This window comes from Babylonia areolata, chromosome 23 (genome assembly GCF_041734735.1).
Source record: "Babylonia areolata isolate BAREFJ2019XMU chromosome 23, ASM4173473v1, whole genome shotgun sequence".
Taxonomy (NCBI): domain Eukaryota; kingdom Metazoa; phylum Mollusca; class Gastropoda; order Neogastropoda; family Buccinidae; genus Babylonia; species Babylonia areolata.
In genome coordinates this window covers 44534252-44555068 of record NC_134898.1, presented here as the reverse complement: position 1 = coordinate 44555068, position 20817 = coordinate 44534252, and the positions used below count along the sequence as shown (strand labels likewise).

The window sequence follows — 20817 nt, the reverse complement described above, 5'->3', positions numbered from 1 at the left end:
TCTGAGAGAGATATTGTTCGTTGTGTTTGTCGTGTGGGGTGGTGGGGGTTGTGTGGTTGGAAGATATTTTCTTTTCTTTTTTTTTCTTTTTTTTTTTTACCGTTGTTTATTGTTCGTTTATGGATGTTTTCTTCTTTTTCTTTCTTCTTTAGTTCTTTCTTTTCTTTTCTTTTCTTTTTTTTTTTGTCGTCGTTGTTGTTGTTGTTGTTGATTGTTTATGTGTTTATGTAATTGAATTTTGATTGTTTGTTTGCTCGTGTGTGTGTGTGTGTGTGTGTGTGTGTGTGTGTGTGTGTGTGTGTGTGTGTGTGTGTGTTTCTTTCGGGTTTTTTTGTTTTGTTTTGTTTCTTTTGGTGGTGGAAAAATTTATATTTCTCGTTCATCTTGGCGCAATACTGTCATTATCCAACGTTTCCTTTCATTTTTTTTTTTTTCTCTTCTCTTTTCTTATTCTTTCTTTCTTTCTTCTTTTTTTATTTTTATTTTTTTAATGCATTTGTTTATCGATTTTCTCGTCAAGGGGATCAGTCAGTCAGTCAGTCAGTCAGTCAGTCAGTCAGTCAGGCAGTCAGTCAGTCAGTCAGTCAGTCAGCCAGCCAGCCAGCCAGCCAGTCAGTCAGTCAGTCAGTCAGCCAGCCAGCCAGTCAGTCAGCCAGTCAGTCAGGCAGTCAGCCAGTCAGGCAGTCAGTCAGTCAGTCAGTCAGTCAGTCAGCCAGTCAGTCAGTCAGCCAGTCAGTCAGGCAGTCAGTCAGCCAGTCAGTCAGGCAGTCAGTCAGTCAGTCAGTCAGCCAGTCAGTCAGGCAGTCAGTCACAGACAACGCGCTTGTCACGACTTGCGTACATTGCTTGTGTGTGTGTGTACCTATCAGAGTGGGTTTGTTTTACAGAATTTTTGACAGAGGACAACCCTTTAGTTGTTGCTAGTGTTTCTTTGCGTTGCTGCCTGGCAACGCAGACAGGCCAGGAAAAGCAGTGCCAGCAAGTCCCCGACAGCCACCACCATCCCCTGTCCACACTGCGTCAGAACCTTCCGGGCGCGGATTGGCCTGACCAGTCATCTGCGCACCCACAGAGCCCAACCCACCCACCCCCAGGATGACTAGATGGTCCTCGTCGATCCGGACGGAAGAACCACACAGTGTTTCTTTGTCAGTTCTCCAATTGTGTGCTGCACACTGGACCTAGGTTTATCGTCTCATATTATTACTACTACTACTACTACTACTACTACCTTTTTTAATATTATATTTATTTATTTATTTATTTATGTACGCTTATCTATTATTTATTCACCTTTTTTTTCTTTCTTTTTTTCTCAAGGCCTGACTAAGCGCGTTGGGTTACGCTGCTGTTCATGCATCTGCTTGGCAGATGTGGTGTAGCGTATAATTATAGATTTGTTCGAACGCAGTGACGCTTCTTTGAGCTACTGAAACTGAAACTGAAACTTATCGTCTCATCAAAAAAGACTAGACGCTGAGTTTTGATTTTCAAGTCAAACATGAGACTAGATGAAAAGGCGAGAGCGGGATTCGAACTCGGAACCCAGACCCTCACGGACAACTGTACTGGCAGAAAAGCGTTTTAACTCTCTCCATACGAACGGCGAAAGAGACGACGTTAACAGCGTTTCACCCCAATTATCATCATCAAAATATTGCAAGCGGAAGGCTCTTATACTGAAGAGGTGAATATTGACAAAGAATACCACAATTCTGACGACGGAAGCTAAAGGTTGGGTCATTCAGACACCCACTGGACATCCGAGGGGTCTGTGTAGAGGAGAAGAGAGGACTGGCCGTACTGAGTGAGTTAATTAACCATTCTGCCACCTTCCTCACTAGCACAGACTGAATGCTTCATCGCAGGCAGACCTGGTTTGGACCTGATAAGACAGCTGCCCACTCGTTTAGCAGCTGGATCTGTATTGAAATTAATTACATTAAAACTTCTAAAAAAAACAAAAAACAACAACAACAACAAAAAAACAAAGAGAGAGAGTGTAAAATCATTGAAAATGTGTTACAACAGCTTCGAATGGTTAAATCGCTTCAATCATGCACGAAAACGATCTAAAATAGATCATAGGATACTAATATAGGAAATATAGCTGAAACTTAATTGGATCATAGTAACAGCTCTGAATATCTCTCTCTCTCTCTCTCTCTCTCTCTCTCTCTCTCTCTCTCTCTCTCTCTCTCTCTCTGAATTGGAATTTGTTGCATGGCGCATTGATGGATGAATGAACGAAATAATCATGTGATGGGTGACCTCTTGGTTGCTAACATTTTTCTTCAAAGAAAGAACTTTGGGTTTTTTGTGTGTGTGGGTTTTTTTTCGCCATTTCGCTTCGTTTATTATAACGGGTTTTTTATACAATGAAAGTATGTTGACACATTCACACATGTCATAAAGTACCTCATGGCCAACGACATTAAGGTGTCACAGCGTCAATGCGTCAAACGTCTCTCTCTCTCTCTCTCTCTCTCTCTCTCTCGTTGTCTGAACTCAGTGATGCCTCATTGTTATTGTCAAAAGGACAGATTGGAAGACTAGACAATGCCAAAAATTCATTCAGTATAACTACATTTATATGCGTACATGTTTGTGTGTCTCTTAGAACAACGGCAGATGTGTAAGTCGGCCAAAGTGCTAATATCTTCACCGTTGGAAAATAAAGATTCATTCATTCATTCATTCATTCATTCATTCTCTCTCTCTCTCTCTCTCTCTCTCTCTCTCTCTCTCTCTCTCTCGCTTCAGCTGTCCTGTCGGAGAACGGAAAACACCACTGATGATGCCTGGCTGAGCGGCGGCAAGACTCACTGAACAACACACAAAATGCTGGAAACGGCAGAGCCCAAAGCAATGAGTTTGCCAGACAGCTTGCCATTAGGAGTTTGATTTATTCTCGCGCGCTCCTGAATCCAAGCCAACTCTGTGTGTGTGTGTGTGTGTGTGTGTGTGTGTGTGTGTGTGTGTGTGTGTTTGCTTGTTTTGAAGCATGTAGGAGGAGTAAAAGGTGATTGACACATTGTGACACGTGCAGATGGGGGGAAAACTGAGAAAGCGGTGTTTTGTGTGTGTGTGTGTGTGTGTGTGTGTGTGTGTTCTGGGGCAGGGGGGTGGTGGTTGGGGGGGGGGGGGGGGGGGGTGAGAACGAAAGAGGTATGGCAAAAACAAACTGTTCGTGATGACAGCTTGCATGAGCTCCATCCACCAACATTGTTTTGTCCCTCTGTTTCTCGTCAGGTTTTTTTGTTTTTGTTTTGTTTTGTTTTTTCAGTGTATTCTGACTACTCCCACCTCAGGCTCTCTCTCTCTGTCTGTCTCTGTCTCTCCGTCTGTCTGTCTGTCTGTCTGACTCTCTGTCTGTCTGTCTCTGTCTCTCCTTCTGTCCCTCTGTCTCTCTCTGTCTGTCTGTCTGTCTCTCTCTCTCTGTCACTGTCTCTCTCTCTCTGTGTCTCTATCTCTCTGTCACTGTCTCTATGTCACTGTCTCTCTCTCTCTCTGTCACTGTCTCTCTCTCTCTGTCACTGTCTCTCTCTCTCTGTCACTCTCTCTCTCTGTCTCTGTCTCTCTCTCTCTGTCACTCTTTCTCTCTCCCTCCCTCTGTGTGTGTGTGTGTGTGTGTGTGTGTGTGTGTGTGTGTGTGTGTGTGTGTGTGTGACTGTCTCTCTCTCTGTGTCTCTCTCTCTGTCTGTCTCTCTGTCACTGTTTCTCTCTCTCACTCTCTCTGTCACTGTCTCTCTGTCACTGTCTACCTCTCTCTGTCACCGTTTGTTGTTAGGTTTTGTTCTCAAAATGAATGCGGAGAGTGAACAAGTGCGTCCGTTTACGATTCCAATGGTGGTTTTCATATGTGGTTTAAATTTTGTGGAGTCACTTGTGTAAACAATGTGAGTCCATGTCATAACCCTGTCTTCGGTTGTGTGTGTGTGTGTGTGTGTGTGTGTGTGTGTGGAGGGGGTTGGGGGTGGGTGGGTGGGGGTGGCGGGGATGATTTGTATACACACGGTGTATGCATGCGTCTTCACGTGTGTGTGTTCTTATCTATTTTGTATTTAACAGTTGACTTGTTGAGCTAATTATTTATATTTAATTTTTTTAGCTATTATGATTTTTTTTTAATTCAAATTTTCGCCCAGTAGTTCATTTAACTGTAATGTTTGCGTGGTGTTGGCAGAACACAGCAATAAACAATAAATACCGAAAACACAGGATGACGGTTGGCAGGTCTTTTACTTCATTTCGCTCTCTCTCTTCCAGTGACGTTTATCTAGCTATGATATCATGATAGAAGAATATTGCGTCATAACAAAGGGAGATTGTCAACTATTTACTTTCGCTTCTTAACATTAAGCTACGATTCAGTCATGGACACAACATTAACTTGTTTGGTTCTTTTTCAGTGTTTGTCTGTGTGTGTTTGTGTGCGTGTGTGTGACAGAGTAAAGCATAACAACACATTGGTCTTATATTGATTTAAAGAAAACGAAAATTGACTTGGGGAGACTTGTACTTTGAGTAGACTGCAAAGAAGTTGTGGTGATGATGATAGTATCATATATTATGCCGTGATGCAAATATAATCTAGTTCAAGAAGTCGGTTGAAACAAAGCCCTTGTCCACTCCATCTCCCATCTTTCTCCCTCTCTCACCCTGTCAAGAAGATGTTGAATGTCTCTGCCCTGTCCGTCCGTCCGTCCGTCCGTCTGTCTGTCTGTCTGTCTTTGTCTGCCCCCTGTGCCTGTCTGTCTGTCTGTGTCTGTCCTATTAGCCTCTGTCTGGCGCTCTGTGTCTGTCTGTCTGTCTCTCTCTATCTGTCCTGTCTCTCTCTCTCTCTCTCTCTCTTTGCCCCTTTTTCCCCCTTTCCGCCAGCACACCCCCAGTCTCTCTCTTCCTCTCTCTCTCTTCCTCTCTCTCTCTCTCTCTGTCTCTGTCTTTGTGTATTTCTCTTTCTCTCTTCCTCTGTGTGTGTGTGTGTGTGTGTGTGTGTGCGTGTGTGTGTGTGTGCGTGTGTGTGTGTGTGTGTGTGTGTCTCACTCTTCATCTCTCTCTCTCTCTCTCTCTCTCTCTCTCTCTCTCTCTCATTATACCACATCAATCATCCAACCAAAGGAAATAGACACAAGCCGAGAGCAAGTCACATTATTAATACCACCACAACAGCCTGTTAAGAAAAGAAAAGAGAGAGACAGAGACAGAGAGACAGAGACAGACAGAGACAGATATAGAGACAGAGAGAGAAGACAGAAAGAGAGAGGGAGAGAGAGAGAGAGCAAACCCCCCACCCCCACCCCCAAACAAAAAAGCGGGGGATGGGTGGGTAAGGTGGCGGATGTGGTGGAGGATGGGGGATGGGAGGGGGGGGGGAAGGGAGCAATTGTTTAAAAGGGCGCGCGTGGTCACCCGGTACCGGTACCCCTAACGCCCCCCCCCTACCCGGGGTGGTGGTGGTGGTGCAGCTTGCACAACAGAGAGTATATAATCAAGGGCCCGTTAAATGCCAGCGACAACACGGACCGCCAGAACAAATAACCTCCCCTTCGATCACCTTTGCCATTACCGGCCTGGCATTGAATGCGAATGGATTGGGCTAATGATCGATCCTGCAAACAGCCTGCTAATAGCCGGATCCGTTCCAGAGAATGCCAGGCATATTGTGCGGTAAAAAAAAAAAAAAAAAAAAAAAGGGGGGGTGGGGGGGAGAAGGGGCCGGGGGGGGGGAATAGTGATAATGATTGTAATAATGATCATGATATTAACTTCATGATGACGATGATAACGAAAATAATGATGATAATGATGATAACAACGACAACAACAACAATAATGATGATGATGATGACAACAACAGTAACAACGATGATGATGATGATACTACTACTACTACTACTACTACTACTGCTGCTGCTGCTGCTGCTGCTACTGATAATAATGATAATAATAAAGGATGTAGAGGGAGAGATAGGGGGAGACAGGAATGTAGAAAGAATCTGTCTGTCTCTCTCTGTCTCTCTGTCTCTGTCTCTCTCCCCCTCTCTCATCTTCTCTCTCTCTCTCTCTCTCTCTCTCTCTCTCTCTAGCATGATGATGATGATAACAACAACAACAGCAACAACAACGATGATGATGATGATACTACTACTACTACTACTACTACTACTATTAATAATGAGGATAATAATAATAAAGGATGTAGAGGGAGAGATAGGGGGAGAGAGGAATGTAGAAAGAAGGGAAGGAGGAAAGGGGGGAAAGAAAGAGGAAGAAAGAAAGTCATTTTGAATCAACACAGTAAAGCATACGAAAAGCAAAGTTCAAAATAGTCATCACCAGAATACAGCAGACAGAAATACTCTCTGTCTGTCTGTCTTCTGTCTGTCTCTCTATTTGTCTTTCTCTCTCTCTCTCTGTCTGTCTGTCTCTCTCCTTTCTGTCTTTTAGCGTCTCTGTCTGTTACTGACTGTGACTGAGGTGATTGTGCCTGTGACTATGTCTGTGTCTGTATTTGTTACACAGACAAACACAGACACAGACATTTTGTTCTTCGTTACTGACATCCTTCTCTCTCTCTCTCTCTCTCTCTCTCTCTCTCTCTCTCTCTCTCTCTCAAGGCATTCCAACACACGTTGCAAACATTTATAACAAACTCAAAAGGCAGTTTCTGCAAACGTGTCACTGTCGCTGCCATCAACATAAAAAACCACTCACAGACAGGGGGAGTGGGGGTGGGGTGTGGGGGGCAGAGGGGGGGGGGGAGAGGACGGAAAGAAAGGGGAGAGAGAGGAGGGGGTGGAGTGGAGAGAAAGAGGGGTGAGAGGGAAAGAGGAGAGAGAGAGAGAGAGAGAGAGAGAGACTGGGGGGGGGGGGAGAAAAAGGGGTGAGAGGGAGAGCGAGAAAGAGAGAGATGAGAGAGAGTGTGGGGGTAGAGAGATAGGGGTAGAGAGAGAGAGAGAGAGAGAGAGAGAGAGATGGAGGGAGGGAGAGAGAAAGAGAAATAGAGAGATAGAATGAGGAAAGAGAGAGAGAGAAATATAAAGAGAGAGAGGGAGACAGACAGAGAGGTCGAAAGGAGACAGACTAACGGACAGAGAGAGAGAGAGAGGGGGAGGGGAGAGAGAGATGGGGATGGGTGGGGGGATGGAAGAGAAAGACGAGAGAGAGGAGAGACAGAGAGATAGAGATGGAGAGACAGAGAGACAGAGAGAGACAGAGACACAGAGACAGAGACACAAAGAGAGCGAGAGAGAGAGAGATACAGAGACAGAAACAGTGAGACAGAGAGAGACACAGAGAGAGAGAGAGAGAGAGAGAGAAGTACCATATTTCCACGGCACGTTTGGCATGCCTGGGGTTAAAAGCTAGTTGACTCCCAATGTTGACTGACATTGTCCGGGCAGGTAAAATCTGATGGGGTGCACAAACATGCCAAGGTCACCTTTTAGGCCACACACCCATTAATAGTAAATACGAAATTTAGCTCCGCCACTTGGGAGTGGAGTCTGCTCGAACAATAGAACAGATATAATTATCAACACTGAGCGATTAAATGTGTGGAAAGGTGGTGGTTGTTTTCCTTTGTGTAAATCGTGACACCAGTGAAGAAGAAGAAAAGAAGGAGTAGAAGAAGAAGGAAGAGGAGGAGGAGATAGATAGAGGAGGAGGAGGAGGCAAACTTTCCACGAACTGTTCTTAGAACTTGGTAACAAAGACCAAAATGTACACCATTTTCTTGTGTTACATTACAGAAAAGACAAATTAATCACTGGGCCTGGATGTTCTGTCTGTATGTGAAACGATGAATTATTTGTCAGTTCTGGAGTCTGGAGTCTCGATGTTCTACGCTCCAAGTGCCTCTGTGTGTGTGTGTGTGTGTGTGTGTGTGTGTGTGTGTGTGTGTGTGTGTGTGTGTGTGTGAGAGAGAGAGAGAGAGAGAGAGAGAGAGAGAAGAGAGAGAGAGAGAGAGAGAGAGAGAGAGAGAGAGAGAGAGAGAGAAGACAAGACAAATTCTTTATTTCGAGGATAATGGATAAGCACTGGTGCCGTTGCTTTTTTACATCCAGTCCCCGCCCTGAATAGGGTCTACACTACAGAATACTAAATAAAATGAAAGCAACAGAGGAGAGAGAGCGGGAGAGAGAGAAGGGGAGAGAGAGAGAGAGAGAGAGAGAGAGAGAGAGATGAAATGTGAAATGAAATGTTTATTGAGAGCACATATTCTCAGTTCTGAAGGGACCCGAACAAGTACGTTACAAACATAATTATAATGTGCAAAGACCAAAAAATCTCATCAAACAGTATGTTACTAACTGACAGCAACTGCACGTCTTTTTAATGCTTAACATAGATATAGCAATTATTTCCATATGAGGGGGAGAGAGACAGAAAGACGGACAGACAGACAGACAGACAGAGACACAGACACAGAGACAGACATTAAAACAGAAATGTAATGAATGCTGCCAACAGACTGACATCCAGGTCAACTGACAGCCAGATGATAATTGTCCACCACACCCAGCACGCACGCACGCGCACGCACACACACACACACACACACACACACACACACACACACACACACACACACGTGTTACAAAGTTTGTGAATTGCGATGGATCAGTACTGCTATGGAAACGGCTTGGGCCGGTGCGCAGCACCGCGATCGAAACATGCAGCACTCAGGTTAGCAGACGACATTGTCTCCACATGAAAGAAATCCTTTTTGTTCACAGAGAAGTTTTCTGTTTAGATCGGAGAGCGAAAATGAAAGTTAAATTGGCTTATTATGATCACTCCTTCTATTTCATTTCACACTAAAACATTGCTAAGCCTGCGAATGAAAACGAAAACATAAACAAGCCGAGTTCTTCCGTGCCAAGTGCGAAAGAAACGCATTTTCTGATTGGCCTAAAACACTCGTCGTTTCGGGACAGCAATCATGGCGGTGTTCGGCAAACCAGTTCGCATACATTGCACTTGTTATGAACTGGGACATTGTTGGACCCCAAGTTGTGTGCAAGCTTCTAAAGACGTTGCAAAAGATGTGTTTACCGAGGCTTTGAAAATCTACGGAGCACTGTATTTGGTGAGTGTTTCTCGAGTGAAATCAAATTAAAATGTGACACTGACGAGACGGAAAGTAGTGCACACAACTTGTACAAGGGTTGAACAAGGGTCAATGTCCACAGGGCAACAACCGTAACACTGATCAACACAAATCAGTCTTCGACATTCTCCCATCCCAGCAAATATACCACTGAGCCGTGTCGAGATTATTTGAAAGAGAATTCAGCATCTTCATACAGGTCACAAACCACCCCTCCCGTCCCATTCGTCCTCGACACGCAACACCACCCACATTCCCCCAACTGCCATCCCTTTTGTTTTAGTTTAATTTGTGTATGTGTGTAAAATCTGCCCCTCTTTAAGATTCACCCTCTCCTTCCTGTGGTGTGTCACATTTTTCTTGTTTGCCATGTGTATTTCATCCTTTTTGGTGTGTGTGTCAGTGTGTGAGGGGGGTAGTGTTTTGGATGTAGTGGATGGGGGTGGTAGTGGTGTATGTACGTGTTATGTGTGTGTGTACGCGCGTGCATGTGTGTGTGCATGTCAGAGTTAGTTCGTGTGTGCACTGCTAACAGTGTATCTGTACAAAGTGTTTGTGTGGAGTTGGCAGGCATGTAAGGATGTGTGCACTGTTTACAGTGTGTTGATCTGTAAACTGTGGGCGCACGCGTGTGTGTGTATGCATATGTGTATGGCCAAGCGCATATATGCTCCAAGCAGCAAATTATAAGAGTTTGGAGAGGGGTGTAAGGGTAATAATGTGTGTGTGTGTGCGTGTGTGCATGTACACAATACATGTATGCGTATGTATGTATATGTGTGTATGACCAAGCACATATATGTACAAAGCAGCAAATTATAAGAGTTTGGAGAGGGGTGAAAGGGCAATATTGTTTCAATAATTGAGTCAGTCCATACATATATACAGGGAAAGGTCTGAATTATTGTTTGCTGGCCCAGTTTATATACAAGTCGATGATATTTCACATGCTTGATGTGAGAATAATTATAGTGTGTGAATGTGTGTGTATGTGTAGAGGGTGTGGGGGGGGGGGGGCTGGGGGAGGGAGCAGGGGGGTGAGTGTGTGTGTGTGTGTGTGTGTGTGTTTTATCTATGTATCTGTGTGAATGTGATTGTTTTAGAACTCGCTCAGTTCAAAAGAAAAATTCTTTCACACACACACACACACACACACACACACACACACACACACACACACACTTCCTTATATAATTGTACAGCAAATCAAAGTATCCTCATCCATATGGGTTGGTAAAGCCAGCAAGAACACAATCAGCTTTGAATATAATTTCAGATAATATCTGCCCCTCTCCACAACACTGTTCCCAAATTTGCATATTGTTCCTGAAAAAGAAAGAAAGAATCCATTACAATGTGTTTTGATTTAGTCAGAATTATTTTTAGTTCTTTAACAAACGTTTCAAAGTGTTACGTTGATATCAAAAGAATGAAAAAGAGTCCCCGTTGCTGCATATTTTTTCCTACAAAATACAAGTTGCAAGTACATTATTATAATGTACTTGCAACTTGCGTTTTGATTGTAAGTGTGATCTGTGAGTGTTCCTGACACCAACAACTACATAAGGGGACAGTCCTTTTTCTCCTCTGCTGTCACCTCAGTGCATTCAAAAACAACATTTCTCCAAGCGTAATGAAAAGATTCAGCTCATTTGTTAACAGGTGACCAGTTGACAAACACGTCATGTTTTACTGACAAACTTTGGCGTCTTTTTCTTCTTCTCTTTAGCATGTGTATTTGATCTTCTGCTTGCGTATACACACGAAGGGAGTTCAGGCACTAGCAGGTCTGCACATAATTTTATGTTGACCTGGGAGATCGCAAAAATCTCCACCCTTTTACCACCAGGTGCTGTTACTGAGATTCAAACCCAGGACGCTCAGATTGGAAGTCCAGTGCTTTAACCACTCAGCTATTGCGCCCGTCTTCTAGTTTGGCAAAGTTCACAGAAGGAACAGTTATGCTCTTGTGACCAGGAGGAAAGAAACACAGTTCCTGATTGTGTGTGTGTGTGTGTGTGTGTGCACGTGAGTGTGTGTGTGTGTGTGCGTGAGTGTGTGTGTGTGCATGCGTGCGGGAGTGTGTGTGTGCATGCATGCATGCGTGCATGTATGTGTGTGTGTGTGTGAGAGAGTGTGTGTGTGTGTGTGTGTGTGTTGCCACACAATGCATTTAACAATTGTTCCCGTGTTGAGGGAAATATTCTAGTGCATGCAGATCAACTTTGCATTTGATACAAGTTAGGCACGTCAGCTAGACTTGTGATGAAGACAGTTTTGAATGTCAAATTCATTTAAATTCTGCAGATTTTCTTCTTCTTTGTGACTCCCATGTTTACTGGTATACATGAGTGGGATTTTACCAGTATGACAATTTTCATCCTCACCTTGTAAGCATTCATACTCATTTTTTGGGGGGGTTGTATGCTGGGCGCATTCTTATTTCAATAATTCACTGAACGTTGACATGGATTGCAGGATCGTTAACTTGTGTACTTGATCTTCTGCATGCATATACACACGAAGGTTGTTCAGGCACAAGCAGGTCAGCACATCTGTTGTGAAAAATCTCAACCCTTTACCCACTAGGCACTGTGGTCAAGATTCGAACCTGGGACTCACAGATTGAAAGTTCAATGCTTTAACTACTTGGCTGTTGGGTATGTCCCAAATCTACAGATCACCAGTAATTACCTTTCATTGATTCACTTTCGCAAACAGTCTATGTAATGACCTGTGTGTTTGTGTCCTTGGTCAAGTTTTCTCAGTTACTACATTTGGTATGGGATCCAAAGTTGGCAGAAAAGGGGGGTGGGTGGTGGTGGGAGGGAGACTGGGGCGGATGGGGAAACATATTAAAGTGAAGGGGAGTGGGGGTGGGGGGAAGAGGGGGGAGGGAGGGGGAGAGGAAAGGGGGGAGTGGGTAAGGTGGGTGGGGGGAGGGGCGAGTGGCAAAGTGGAGTGGGAGAAGAGATGGGCGGCAGAACTGCGGTAATACTAATGTTAGCATACACATGGGTGCAAATTATTCTCGGTATATAAGGGGAGAGGGGGTGGGGGCGCTAACATGAACATCGGTGATATCATGGCTACTACAAGTGGCATGGGAACCCAAAATGTGGCAGGATGGTAGGTATTGATAGGACCTTTGAAATCATGTGATTGGTGATAATAAGGTAAGCAGTATGACAGGTCAAAGATCATTATTGGCCTAAACAGAAGAAGCTTGATTGATGTATACTGTGTCTTACATCCAGTTTTCATAAAACAGCATTGTGATTGGTCATGAGTACAGTATGATCCCTAAATGAATTCAAGATTAGAGGTTAAAGGTCAAGGTCACAATATGCCTTATGATATTGACAGGAAAAGTTTCTATGAATCAGAGAGAGAGAAGGTCGTGTGGAATTTCTTCATCTTTGGTACAATGATTGGTCACGCTGGGAACAAAACCCATGTAAGGAGACAAGGTCAGAGCTCAGGGTTCAAGTTCACAACATGGCATATTGGGAAAATGTAGAAGCATGATAGAACTGGGGTTTTTCATCCAGTTTATAAAGCATTATGTTCTAACCAAAACAGATAAGTATGCAAATGGTTAGGTCATTTGTTTTGGCTAGAACATAATGCTTTGCAAAGTTAGAGGTTACAGGTCAAGGTCACATCTGTGTGTGTATCATTTTACCTGGTAATCTTCTTTCTAGTGTAGCTTGTTGTTGTTGTTGTTGTTTTCATCATTGTTGAAAAAGTAAGTGGGTATCACACGTGAGTTGTGAAAGCCTTACCTCTCATGTTTTGTCTATTTATTCTATTTTATTTTATTTTAATGGTTTACACAACCTAGCCCTGATCACTCTGTTGGGTTTTTGCAAAGGTCAGGCATCTGCTTTTTCTAATTGATTTTTTTTTTTTAATAATAAACTAATAGCAGATGTGGTGTAACATATATGGACCAATCCTTAAGTTGTGATACCTTCTTGAAATTGAGACTGAAACAGTAATTTAATTGGGCTCCACTTGTCACTGGTTTAGTTTTGAAAATTAAAGTAAAAATAAAAGTAAGAAATACATCCAGGGCTTGCCATCAGTCCATGACATGTGGATATGCACATGTATGCTGTGAAAAACCTCTGATTATAAAAGTATAGCAGATTCAGTTTAGGCAGCCCAGGGACAGAACAGTGATGTGTTTGACACACATATGACACAGATTTAGTATCTTTTTTTCTGATCCAGGACATAGTAAGCAAGCAGTCCAGTGCAGTTCTCACATATTGAGATGAACTGCTGTCCTTGAAAAATCACACACACTCATGCATGCATGCATGCGTGCACTCGCACAAACACACACACATACACACACGCACACACACATGTATTACAAGGTGTGCTAAGTGTGATTTTTTGTGTTTACAGGTGACAGCTTTGGTCAGAAGGAAAGGATGGAAGTACTATGTCAAGAAATTTGTGCCAGAAACCCTGCAATCTACCATCTTCCTCACTGTCAATGGAACTACATTTATATCGCTATTCTGTGTATGGAGGTGTGTATTCTTACATTGGTTGTTAAATACTTTACCTGCTTTTATGTGTGAGATGGGTGCAATAACCGAGTGGCTAGAGCGTTGGACTTTCAGTCTGAGGGTCCCGGGTTCGAATCACGGTAACGGCACCTGGTGGGTAAAGGGTGGAGATTTTTCCGATCTCCCAGGTCAACATAATTATGTGCAGACCTCCTAGTGCCTGAACCCCATTCGTGAGTATATGCATGCAGGAGATCAAATATGCACGTTAAAGATCCTGTAATTCATGTCAGCGTTTGGTGGGTTATGGAAACTAGAACATGCCCAGCATGCACATCCCCGAAAATGGAGTATGGCTGCTTACACGGCAGGGTGAAAACGGTCATACATGTAAAAACCCACTTGTGTTCATACGAGTGAACGTGGGAGTTGCAGCCCACAAACGAAGAAGAAGAATAAGTGTATTGGGTTTTGGTGCCTGATTACCCCCGAAAACGGAGTATGGCTGCCTACATGGCGGGGTAAAAACGGTCATACACATAAAAGCCCACTCGTGTGCATACGAGTGAATGTGGGAGTTGCAGCCCACGAACGCAGAAGAAGAAGAAGAAGGTGCCTGATTCTTGGTTTTAGTAACAGGATGCTGACAGCACAGGTCATGCTTGTGATGATACAAAAGCAGAGGCAGTCTATAATGTAAGATAATTTCAGTGAAATATTTGCATGGCTTTGTCCACTGTGTGGTTCAGCAAACTGAAGTGCAAATACCCCTGAGCTTTATAAATCGGTTTCAGTTCAGAGTTTACAGGATATAGATTTTATTCTCTTATACTAGTTTCATTATATAAAAAAAGAAAATCAAAATCATTAGAAATATTAGAAGAGTAGTATCCTTACTTTTGATATGAAAATATATGCTAAAGTTTGAAATGTCAGTGTAACTGTAAGATATGAAGTGTTGGTTGCCATTGATTGAATTCAGCTTGATCAGTTGCTTTGCTTGCTAGTTCAAGTTTGGTGAGGTTTACATCAACTGGTTGTTCCAGTGGTCTTTAAATTATAGTAATACCATTTGTTGATTGTTAGCCTTAATCTTGAAAGCATGCTATGATTGTAAATATATAACAGTTCGACCAGTGTCTGACTCTGGAAGTTTCGCATCATTTCTATTGACTATTCTAGCTGTGGTTGAGGGTGGCAGAGAATTTTTTTTCCCCACAGTTCTTTGTGGGAAGCTCACTGGAATAGAACCCAAACCATCAATTGTACATGCTTATGGAGGGGCAGAGGCTGACAAAGAAGTAGGCAGACACTGAGACAGACACACAGGTGGAGTTTTAGGGGGTCGTATGTAGTGAGTATGTGGGCTGAAGATCAATTGGTGTGTGGGCTGATGGACATAAGAACCGATGCATGAACAGACAGATTTTAGGCACGTGTACAAGATGGATCATTTTGATCTTCATATTTGTTGTACAACAAGCTGGACAGACTGATGCCTGTAAATTTTTTATTATTGATTTTCTTACTGTTTCCCAGTAACCACAGCTTGCGTGTGTGTGCATGCACGCACATCCACCCATACATATGCACACCATCACACACACACACACAAACGCACACACAGAGAGTAAAACAGCTGGTGTGTGCACTTATGTCTACACACTGACCTCTCCCATATGGAGAGAAACACTGGCTCCAAGAACACTCACTGGTGACTCAAACTGACATTGCCCCTTACTATACTTATTACTATTACTTATACCCATTTTGCACCTGTCTGCACCAGGACAGTTTGTAGAACAAGACATCAGGGTGTGGATTTGTGATTATTGTTAAGACTGAGTTAGCTTGATTTATATGTTGATCATTGGATTTTATATGACAGGGAATAATTTCCTGGGGTGGAAAAGGGAAACCAATGAAGTTTCTTCTTCTTCTTCTTCTGCGTTCACTCGTATGCACATGAGTGGGCTTTTACGTGTATGACCGTTTTTACCCCGCCATGTAGGCAGCCATACTCCGTTTTTGGGGGTGTGCATGCTGGGTATGTTCTTGTTTCCATAACCCACCGAACGCTGACATGGATTACAGGATCTTTAACGTGCGTATTTGATCTTCTGCTTGCGTATACACACGAAGGGGGTTCAGGCACTGGCAGGTCTGCACATATGTTGACCTGGGAGATCGTAAAAATCTCCACCCTTTACCCACCAGGCACCGTCACCGTGATTCGAACCCAGGACCCTCAGATTGAAAGCCCAATGCTTTAACCACTCGGCTATTTCGCCTGTCAGTGAAGTTTCAAAGTCTGAGGTTAAGAGTGGAGTGGAGTGATGGCCTGGAGGTGACGCGTCCGCAAAGGAAGCAAGAAAATATGAGCGCACTGGTTCTAATCACAGCACAATCACCAGTATTTTCTCCCCCTCCACCAGACCTTGAGTGGTGGTCTGGACGCTAGTCATTCGGATGAGACGATAAACCGAAGTCCTGTGTGCAGCATGCACTGAGCGCACTCAAAAAGAACCCACGGCAACAAAAGGGTTCTCAGTGGCAAAATTCTGTAGAAAAATCCACTTTGATAGGAAAAACAAATAAGAAAACTGCAGGCAGGAAAATATACAAAAAAATGGGTGGCGCTCTCAGTGTAACGATGCGCTGTCCCTGGGGAGAGCTTCCTGAATTTCACAGATATCTGTTGTGACAAAAAAGAGTAATACCATACCATACCATACCATACAATACAATACAGTACAAGTCTTCACATATGTTAAGAAAATTATGTAATTTTTGTTTGCATGCCCAGGTGTTCATTCATGAGCTTTCATGTTGTTTGATTTTTCATTGTTTTCAGGTTCTGGTTGAGGGTGTAAATCAATGATTTTCTGTATGTCCCGTGAATGTTGTGTGCATGGATGATATACTTTTTTTGTTGCAGGTATGAATAAGGCTGAAATGTTGTTTTTCAGGAACATAGAGGTGGAGGAAGAGGCAGTATTTTGTGTGGGTGGTATTTTGTGTGCATGCATCTGTGTGTGTGTGTGTGTGTGTGTGTGTGTGTGTGTGTGTGTTGCATTTCCATCTTCAGAGCGAAATCTGTAGCATGTCTTGCATACCTGAGACCTCACTAACTGATCTGTTGCCTTTTCAGTTGAGTTCAGCTGTCATGCAGTCTCATGATTTTTCAGTCCTGGACTGTATGCCCCAAATGATATGAAGAGGAAAAAATCATATTTTGAACTGAAGCAGTAAGATAGTCTGTTTGTAGCTCTTAGTAGCACATGGCTACAAAAAATCATGAAAACAAACAAACAAGTATGCTGATAATTTTCCTTATCACTTCTGTCATGTGTGTGTGTTAGTGTGTGTGTTCGTGTGTGTGTCTGTGTCTGTTTGTCTCTGTGTAAAAGTGCTTATATTTGATATTTGTCTTTTATCCCCTCTCGCCCTTCCAAAAAGGCATACACACAATAAGTATAAACACTATGGGAACTCCAAATTGTGCCTAATTTCGGTCAGGTGATCAATTTAGAAGTATGGTTGTCTTTTTTAAGTTTTAGGGATGAAGGAAATCTGTATGATTTGCTATTGAAACAAGTGTACCGCAGTACAAAACAACAACAAAAACCCTTAGTTCATAGCAATAATTCTCATGGTCAGAAATGTGTTTGACAGTTTTGACAAGGAACAGGATTCTCATCACAACGCTGACAGATCCCAGTGATCATGTTATCCGCCCATCCCCCGAACCCTCACACACACACACACACACTCCAAAATTTTCTAAATGTCAGTCTATCGGCTGCTGTTTCTCATGGATTAAACAATTGATACTTTCACACACCTCCCCCCCGCCCCCCGCCCCCCCCACTGCCCTCTCGATCCTCTCCCATCTCCCACACCCCTCGTTCTGCAATTTCCCCGAACATACCGTCCAAAAAAAAAAAAAAAAGCAATGAAAAAATTAATATGGAACGTTTGAATTAAACATACACTCCAACTCCCCCCCTCCCCATCTCCTCCACACCCTCCCCCCCACCTGTTTTCCCTCCCACTCTCCTTCCCTTCCCCCCCACTCCCCCTCTCTCTCTCCCCCCTCCTCTCTCTCTCACATAGACAAGCCGCACACATTGCGCGCAAAGCTTATTTCATTTCACGACTGAATAGGCATGGACAGTGAATGATTTTTTTTTTTGAAAGTCAAGGTTACTTCTTTTTCTTCTCTGTTTGTCTGTCTGTATGTGTCTCTCCCTCCCTCCCTGTCTCTATCTCTCGCCCCTCTCTGTTTCTTTCTCTCTGTCCACCCCCTCCGCCAACCCTTCCTCTACATTTTTTTTTTTTTTTTTAAATACAACTAAGCTTCTTGGGAGCCTTTCTGAAGCCAGCAGTTTGCCAGATCCCGGCAATGTATGCGCTGCCAGAGATGCACAAGGCATGGGGGAACAAAAGCAGCCCATCGATTGACAGGTCCAAGCCACTCCCAAACGTGAATGGGCCCCCCACTAGGCTTATGGGAGACATCAAGGCAGCAGACGGCGGGGGCCCGGATTTTCCACGCTCTAAATCAGATTTAAGCCTCAGTCAGCGTTAGAGGGGAGGGGGGGGGGGAGGAAAAGGAAAAAAAAGGGGGGGTGGGGGGAAGAAAGAAAGAAAAAAAAGGAACGACAGAAAAGAAGAAGAACGAAAACAAAAAACAAACAAAAAAATCAAACTTAGCTGACCCCCAAATTACGCGGATCATAAAGAGATCTGAGACTTCACGTTTGAACTGCTGCTGTCGGTTGGAGGGGAGAAAAAAACAAAACAAAAACAATACCAAAAAAGAAAAAAAAAGAAAAACCCATCTCCCATTACATCCTAAGACAAACTCCATCACTTCGATCACGGATTCACCCACCTTTTGCCTCTTGATTTAAACCCAACCATCCATTGAGGTGGTGGCGGCTATTATTTATTTTTATTTAAAAAGTATATATATATATATATATATATATATATATATATATATATATATATATATATATATATATTGATATATCGACAGCAAGCCCACCCTGAAGTCCCGATTCATTCAAGACATGTCCCCAAAAATGTGTTTGAATGTCAAACATTCTGTGCTGCTTCAGATCTGAAAATTGCAGCATAACAACAACATCAGAAACAAACAAAAAATCCGGTTTATTCCGTAAAGACGCCAAGATAATCCGTTGAACGTTTTATATGGGACCGTATATAATCTTGCACACTGCAGCCCGCACCCCTGCACAAACAAACAAACAAACAACGTCAACAACAACAACAACAACAAAACAACAACCGGAAATTGAAATTACTTCAAAAATAGCATGTGGAAAAGTGTAATATAACAACAAGTTTGTGTGGAAATGTTTGTTCGTCATTCATTTATTCATGTTGTCTATGTGTAATATATTTATATATTTTTGGGGGGTGGTGGTGGTGGTGGTTGGGGTGGGGATGTGGAGGGGAGAGGGTCCAGAGGGTTTAAGGGAGTAGGGGTGGGGGGTCATTTGAAACATTGCTTGGTTTTTGCGATTTCAAATTAATTGGAGAGGGTCCAGAGATTCGGCTTTCGATTTCAAAGCTGTATATCTGTGGGTATTAAAACTGAAAATTGAAATGTATTCCTTGGTGGGACAGAACGACAATTTACAATGTCTGTTCAACATATAGCCAGATATTGTCATTACACCCGTATTTTCATTTGATGAAATGTCTTGCCATCCGTAAAAAAAAAATATTCACAATTAAGGCTCAGCATTGGTATTTTGTTGTCAACTTCACGCTTTTTGAGAGAACACACACACACACACACACACACACACACACATATATATATATAGAGAGAGAGAGAGAGTCCACTGCTAGTGGCAGTGAGGCATTTTAATCAATAAAATCATAATTCTTTGTTAATTGATCAGTGTTGTTGTTGTTTGGTTGTTGTTTTGTTGTTGTTGTTTGGGAGGGGAGCGTGGGGGGTGGGGGAAGTCGTCTAGTTATGAATTAATCACTAACACTAACACACTAACAGCATGCTCAATTCCACAGGGGACGACACACTTCTTCGCCGCCGGCTGCCGCCCACTTCCGCTTCGCTTGGAGAGGGGAGGGGAAAAACTGTTAAAACAACAACTAACAACAGCAACTAACAATAAACTGTGAACGCTATAACTATGTGTTGTTTTCCTTGCAGAAAGTTGAGGGGGTATTACTCCTTCTACGACACACTAGTGTGTGGACCAGTCGCCTGTGCTGCTTCCCTATTAATCGAACAGAAACACAGGTTTGGACCCTACTACCCCTAATAATTGACTGAGTGCCATCCGTCCTTGCAGACTGTCCGCCTTCTTTTTCTGTTGTTGTTGTTGTTGTTGTTGTTTTTTCCGCTGCTGTTGTTTGCTGTTTGCCGGTTGTTTGTTTAGCTTTCGTTGGTTCACTTTGACTTACCTGGTGCAGTTTGTTGGATGTAGATCTTTTTTTTCAGCCTTTGCTTGTGATATATACTACCACTACTACTCATATTACTTGTGTGCCAAGTGTAATAGGTAACGTGTGTGCGCGTGTATGTGTGTATGATGCTCGCTGTTGTCTTTTTTTGGGGGTGGGGGGTGGGGGGAGGGTGGGTAGGATGAGTTGCAGCTCGTTGTGTTATTCATCTAGTATACTTAGGCACTTGCTTTGTTTGCACTGCTGCATGAGTTTGTAATGTACAGGTTTAAAAAAAATTTGCTCATAAAATTATTGTTAATCGCTAACGATATAGCATCCCCCCGCCCCCCCCCCCCTCCCCCTCCCCTCTTTTTTTTTTAAGCATTATACCATCATTGGTGAACTGTCAACTGTTTTTTTTAGTATTGAGAAAACGCTAGCAGCACTGAAATAGATAGATAAATGCAAAAATACCTAAATGAATGAATGGATAAATAAATGAATGAATGAATAAATAACGAAAAGTGTTGTCAGAGTCCATGGTCCAAACCTGTGCAGAAATCAAGGCTAGACGTTGTTAACAGTGACTGTGGTGCCTAGTCTGTTTTACTGGCAGGGAAAGCCTCTCCCCTTCTCCCCCTCTCTTTACTGCTCATTAATTTATTTTCAAACTGAAGAACGGGTTGTTATTTTAACCACAAGTTTATCGTTTGCAGCTGCGACATAACTGCA

The 20817-nt window shown here is 43.1% G+C and overlaps 1 protein-coding gene and 1 long non-coding RNA gene across 4 annotated transcripts in view; one reads left to right on the top strand and one right to left on the bottom strand.

Annotated features, from left to right (window-relative positions):
* The first annotated feature begins 8941 nt into the window (after positions 1–8941).
* Positions 8942–20817, top strand: part of LOC143297913 (transmembrane protein 135-like) — a 299849-nt gene continuing 287973 nt past the window's right edge. For 2 of the 3 annotated variants that reach the window (XM_076610472.1, XM_076610470.1), the window contains exons 1-3: positions 8942–9094; positions 13532–13659; positions 19850–19939. In XM_076610472.1, the coding sequence (XP_076466587.1) occupies positions 8948–9094; positions 13532–13659; positions 19850–19939 (365 nt within the window). In that variant the 5' untranslated portion in view covers positions 8942–8947. The remainder of the gene's footprint in view (positions 9095–13531; positions 13660–19849; positions 19940–20817) is intronic. The other variant, XM_076610471.1, reaches the window with a different exon arrangement.
* The window catches only part of LOC143298305 (uncharacterized), a 90072-nt gene continuing 87947 nt past the window's right edge, over positions 18693–20817 (bottom strand). Inside the window, exon 3 of the long non-coding RNA XR_013057366.1 lies at positions 18693–18898. This is a non-coding gene — a long non-coding RNA (uncharacterized LOC143298305). The remainder of the gene's footprint in view (positions 18899–20817) is intronic.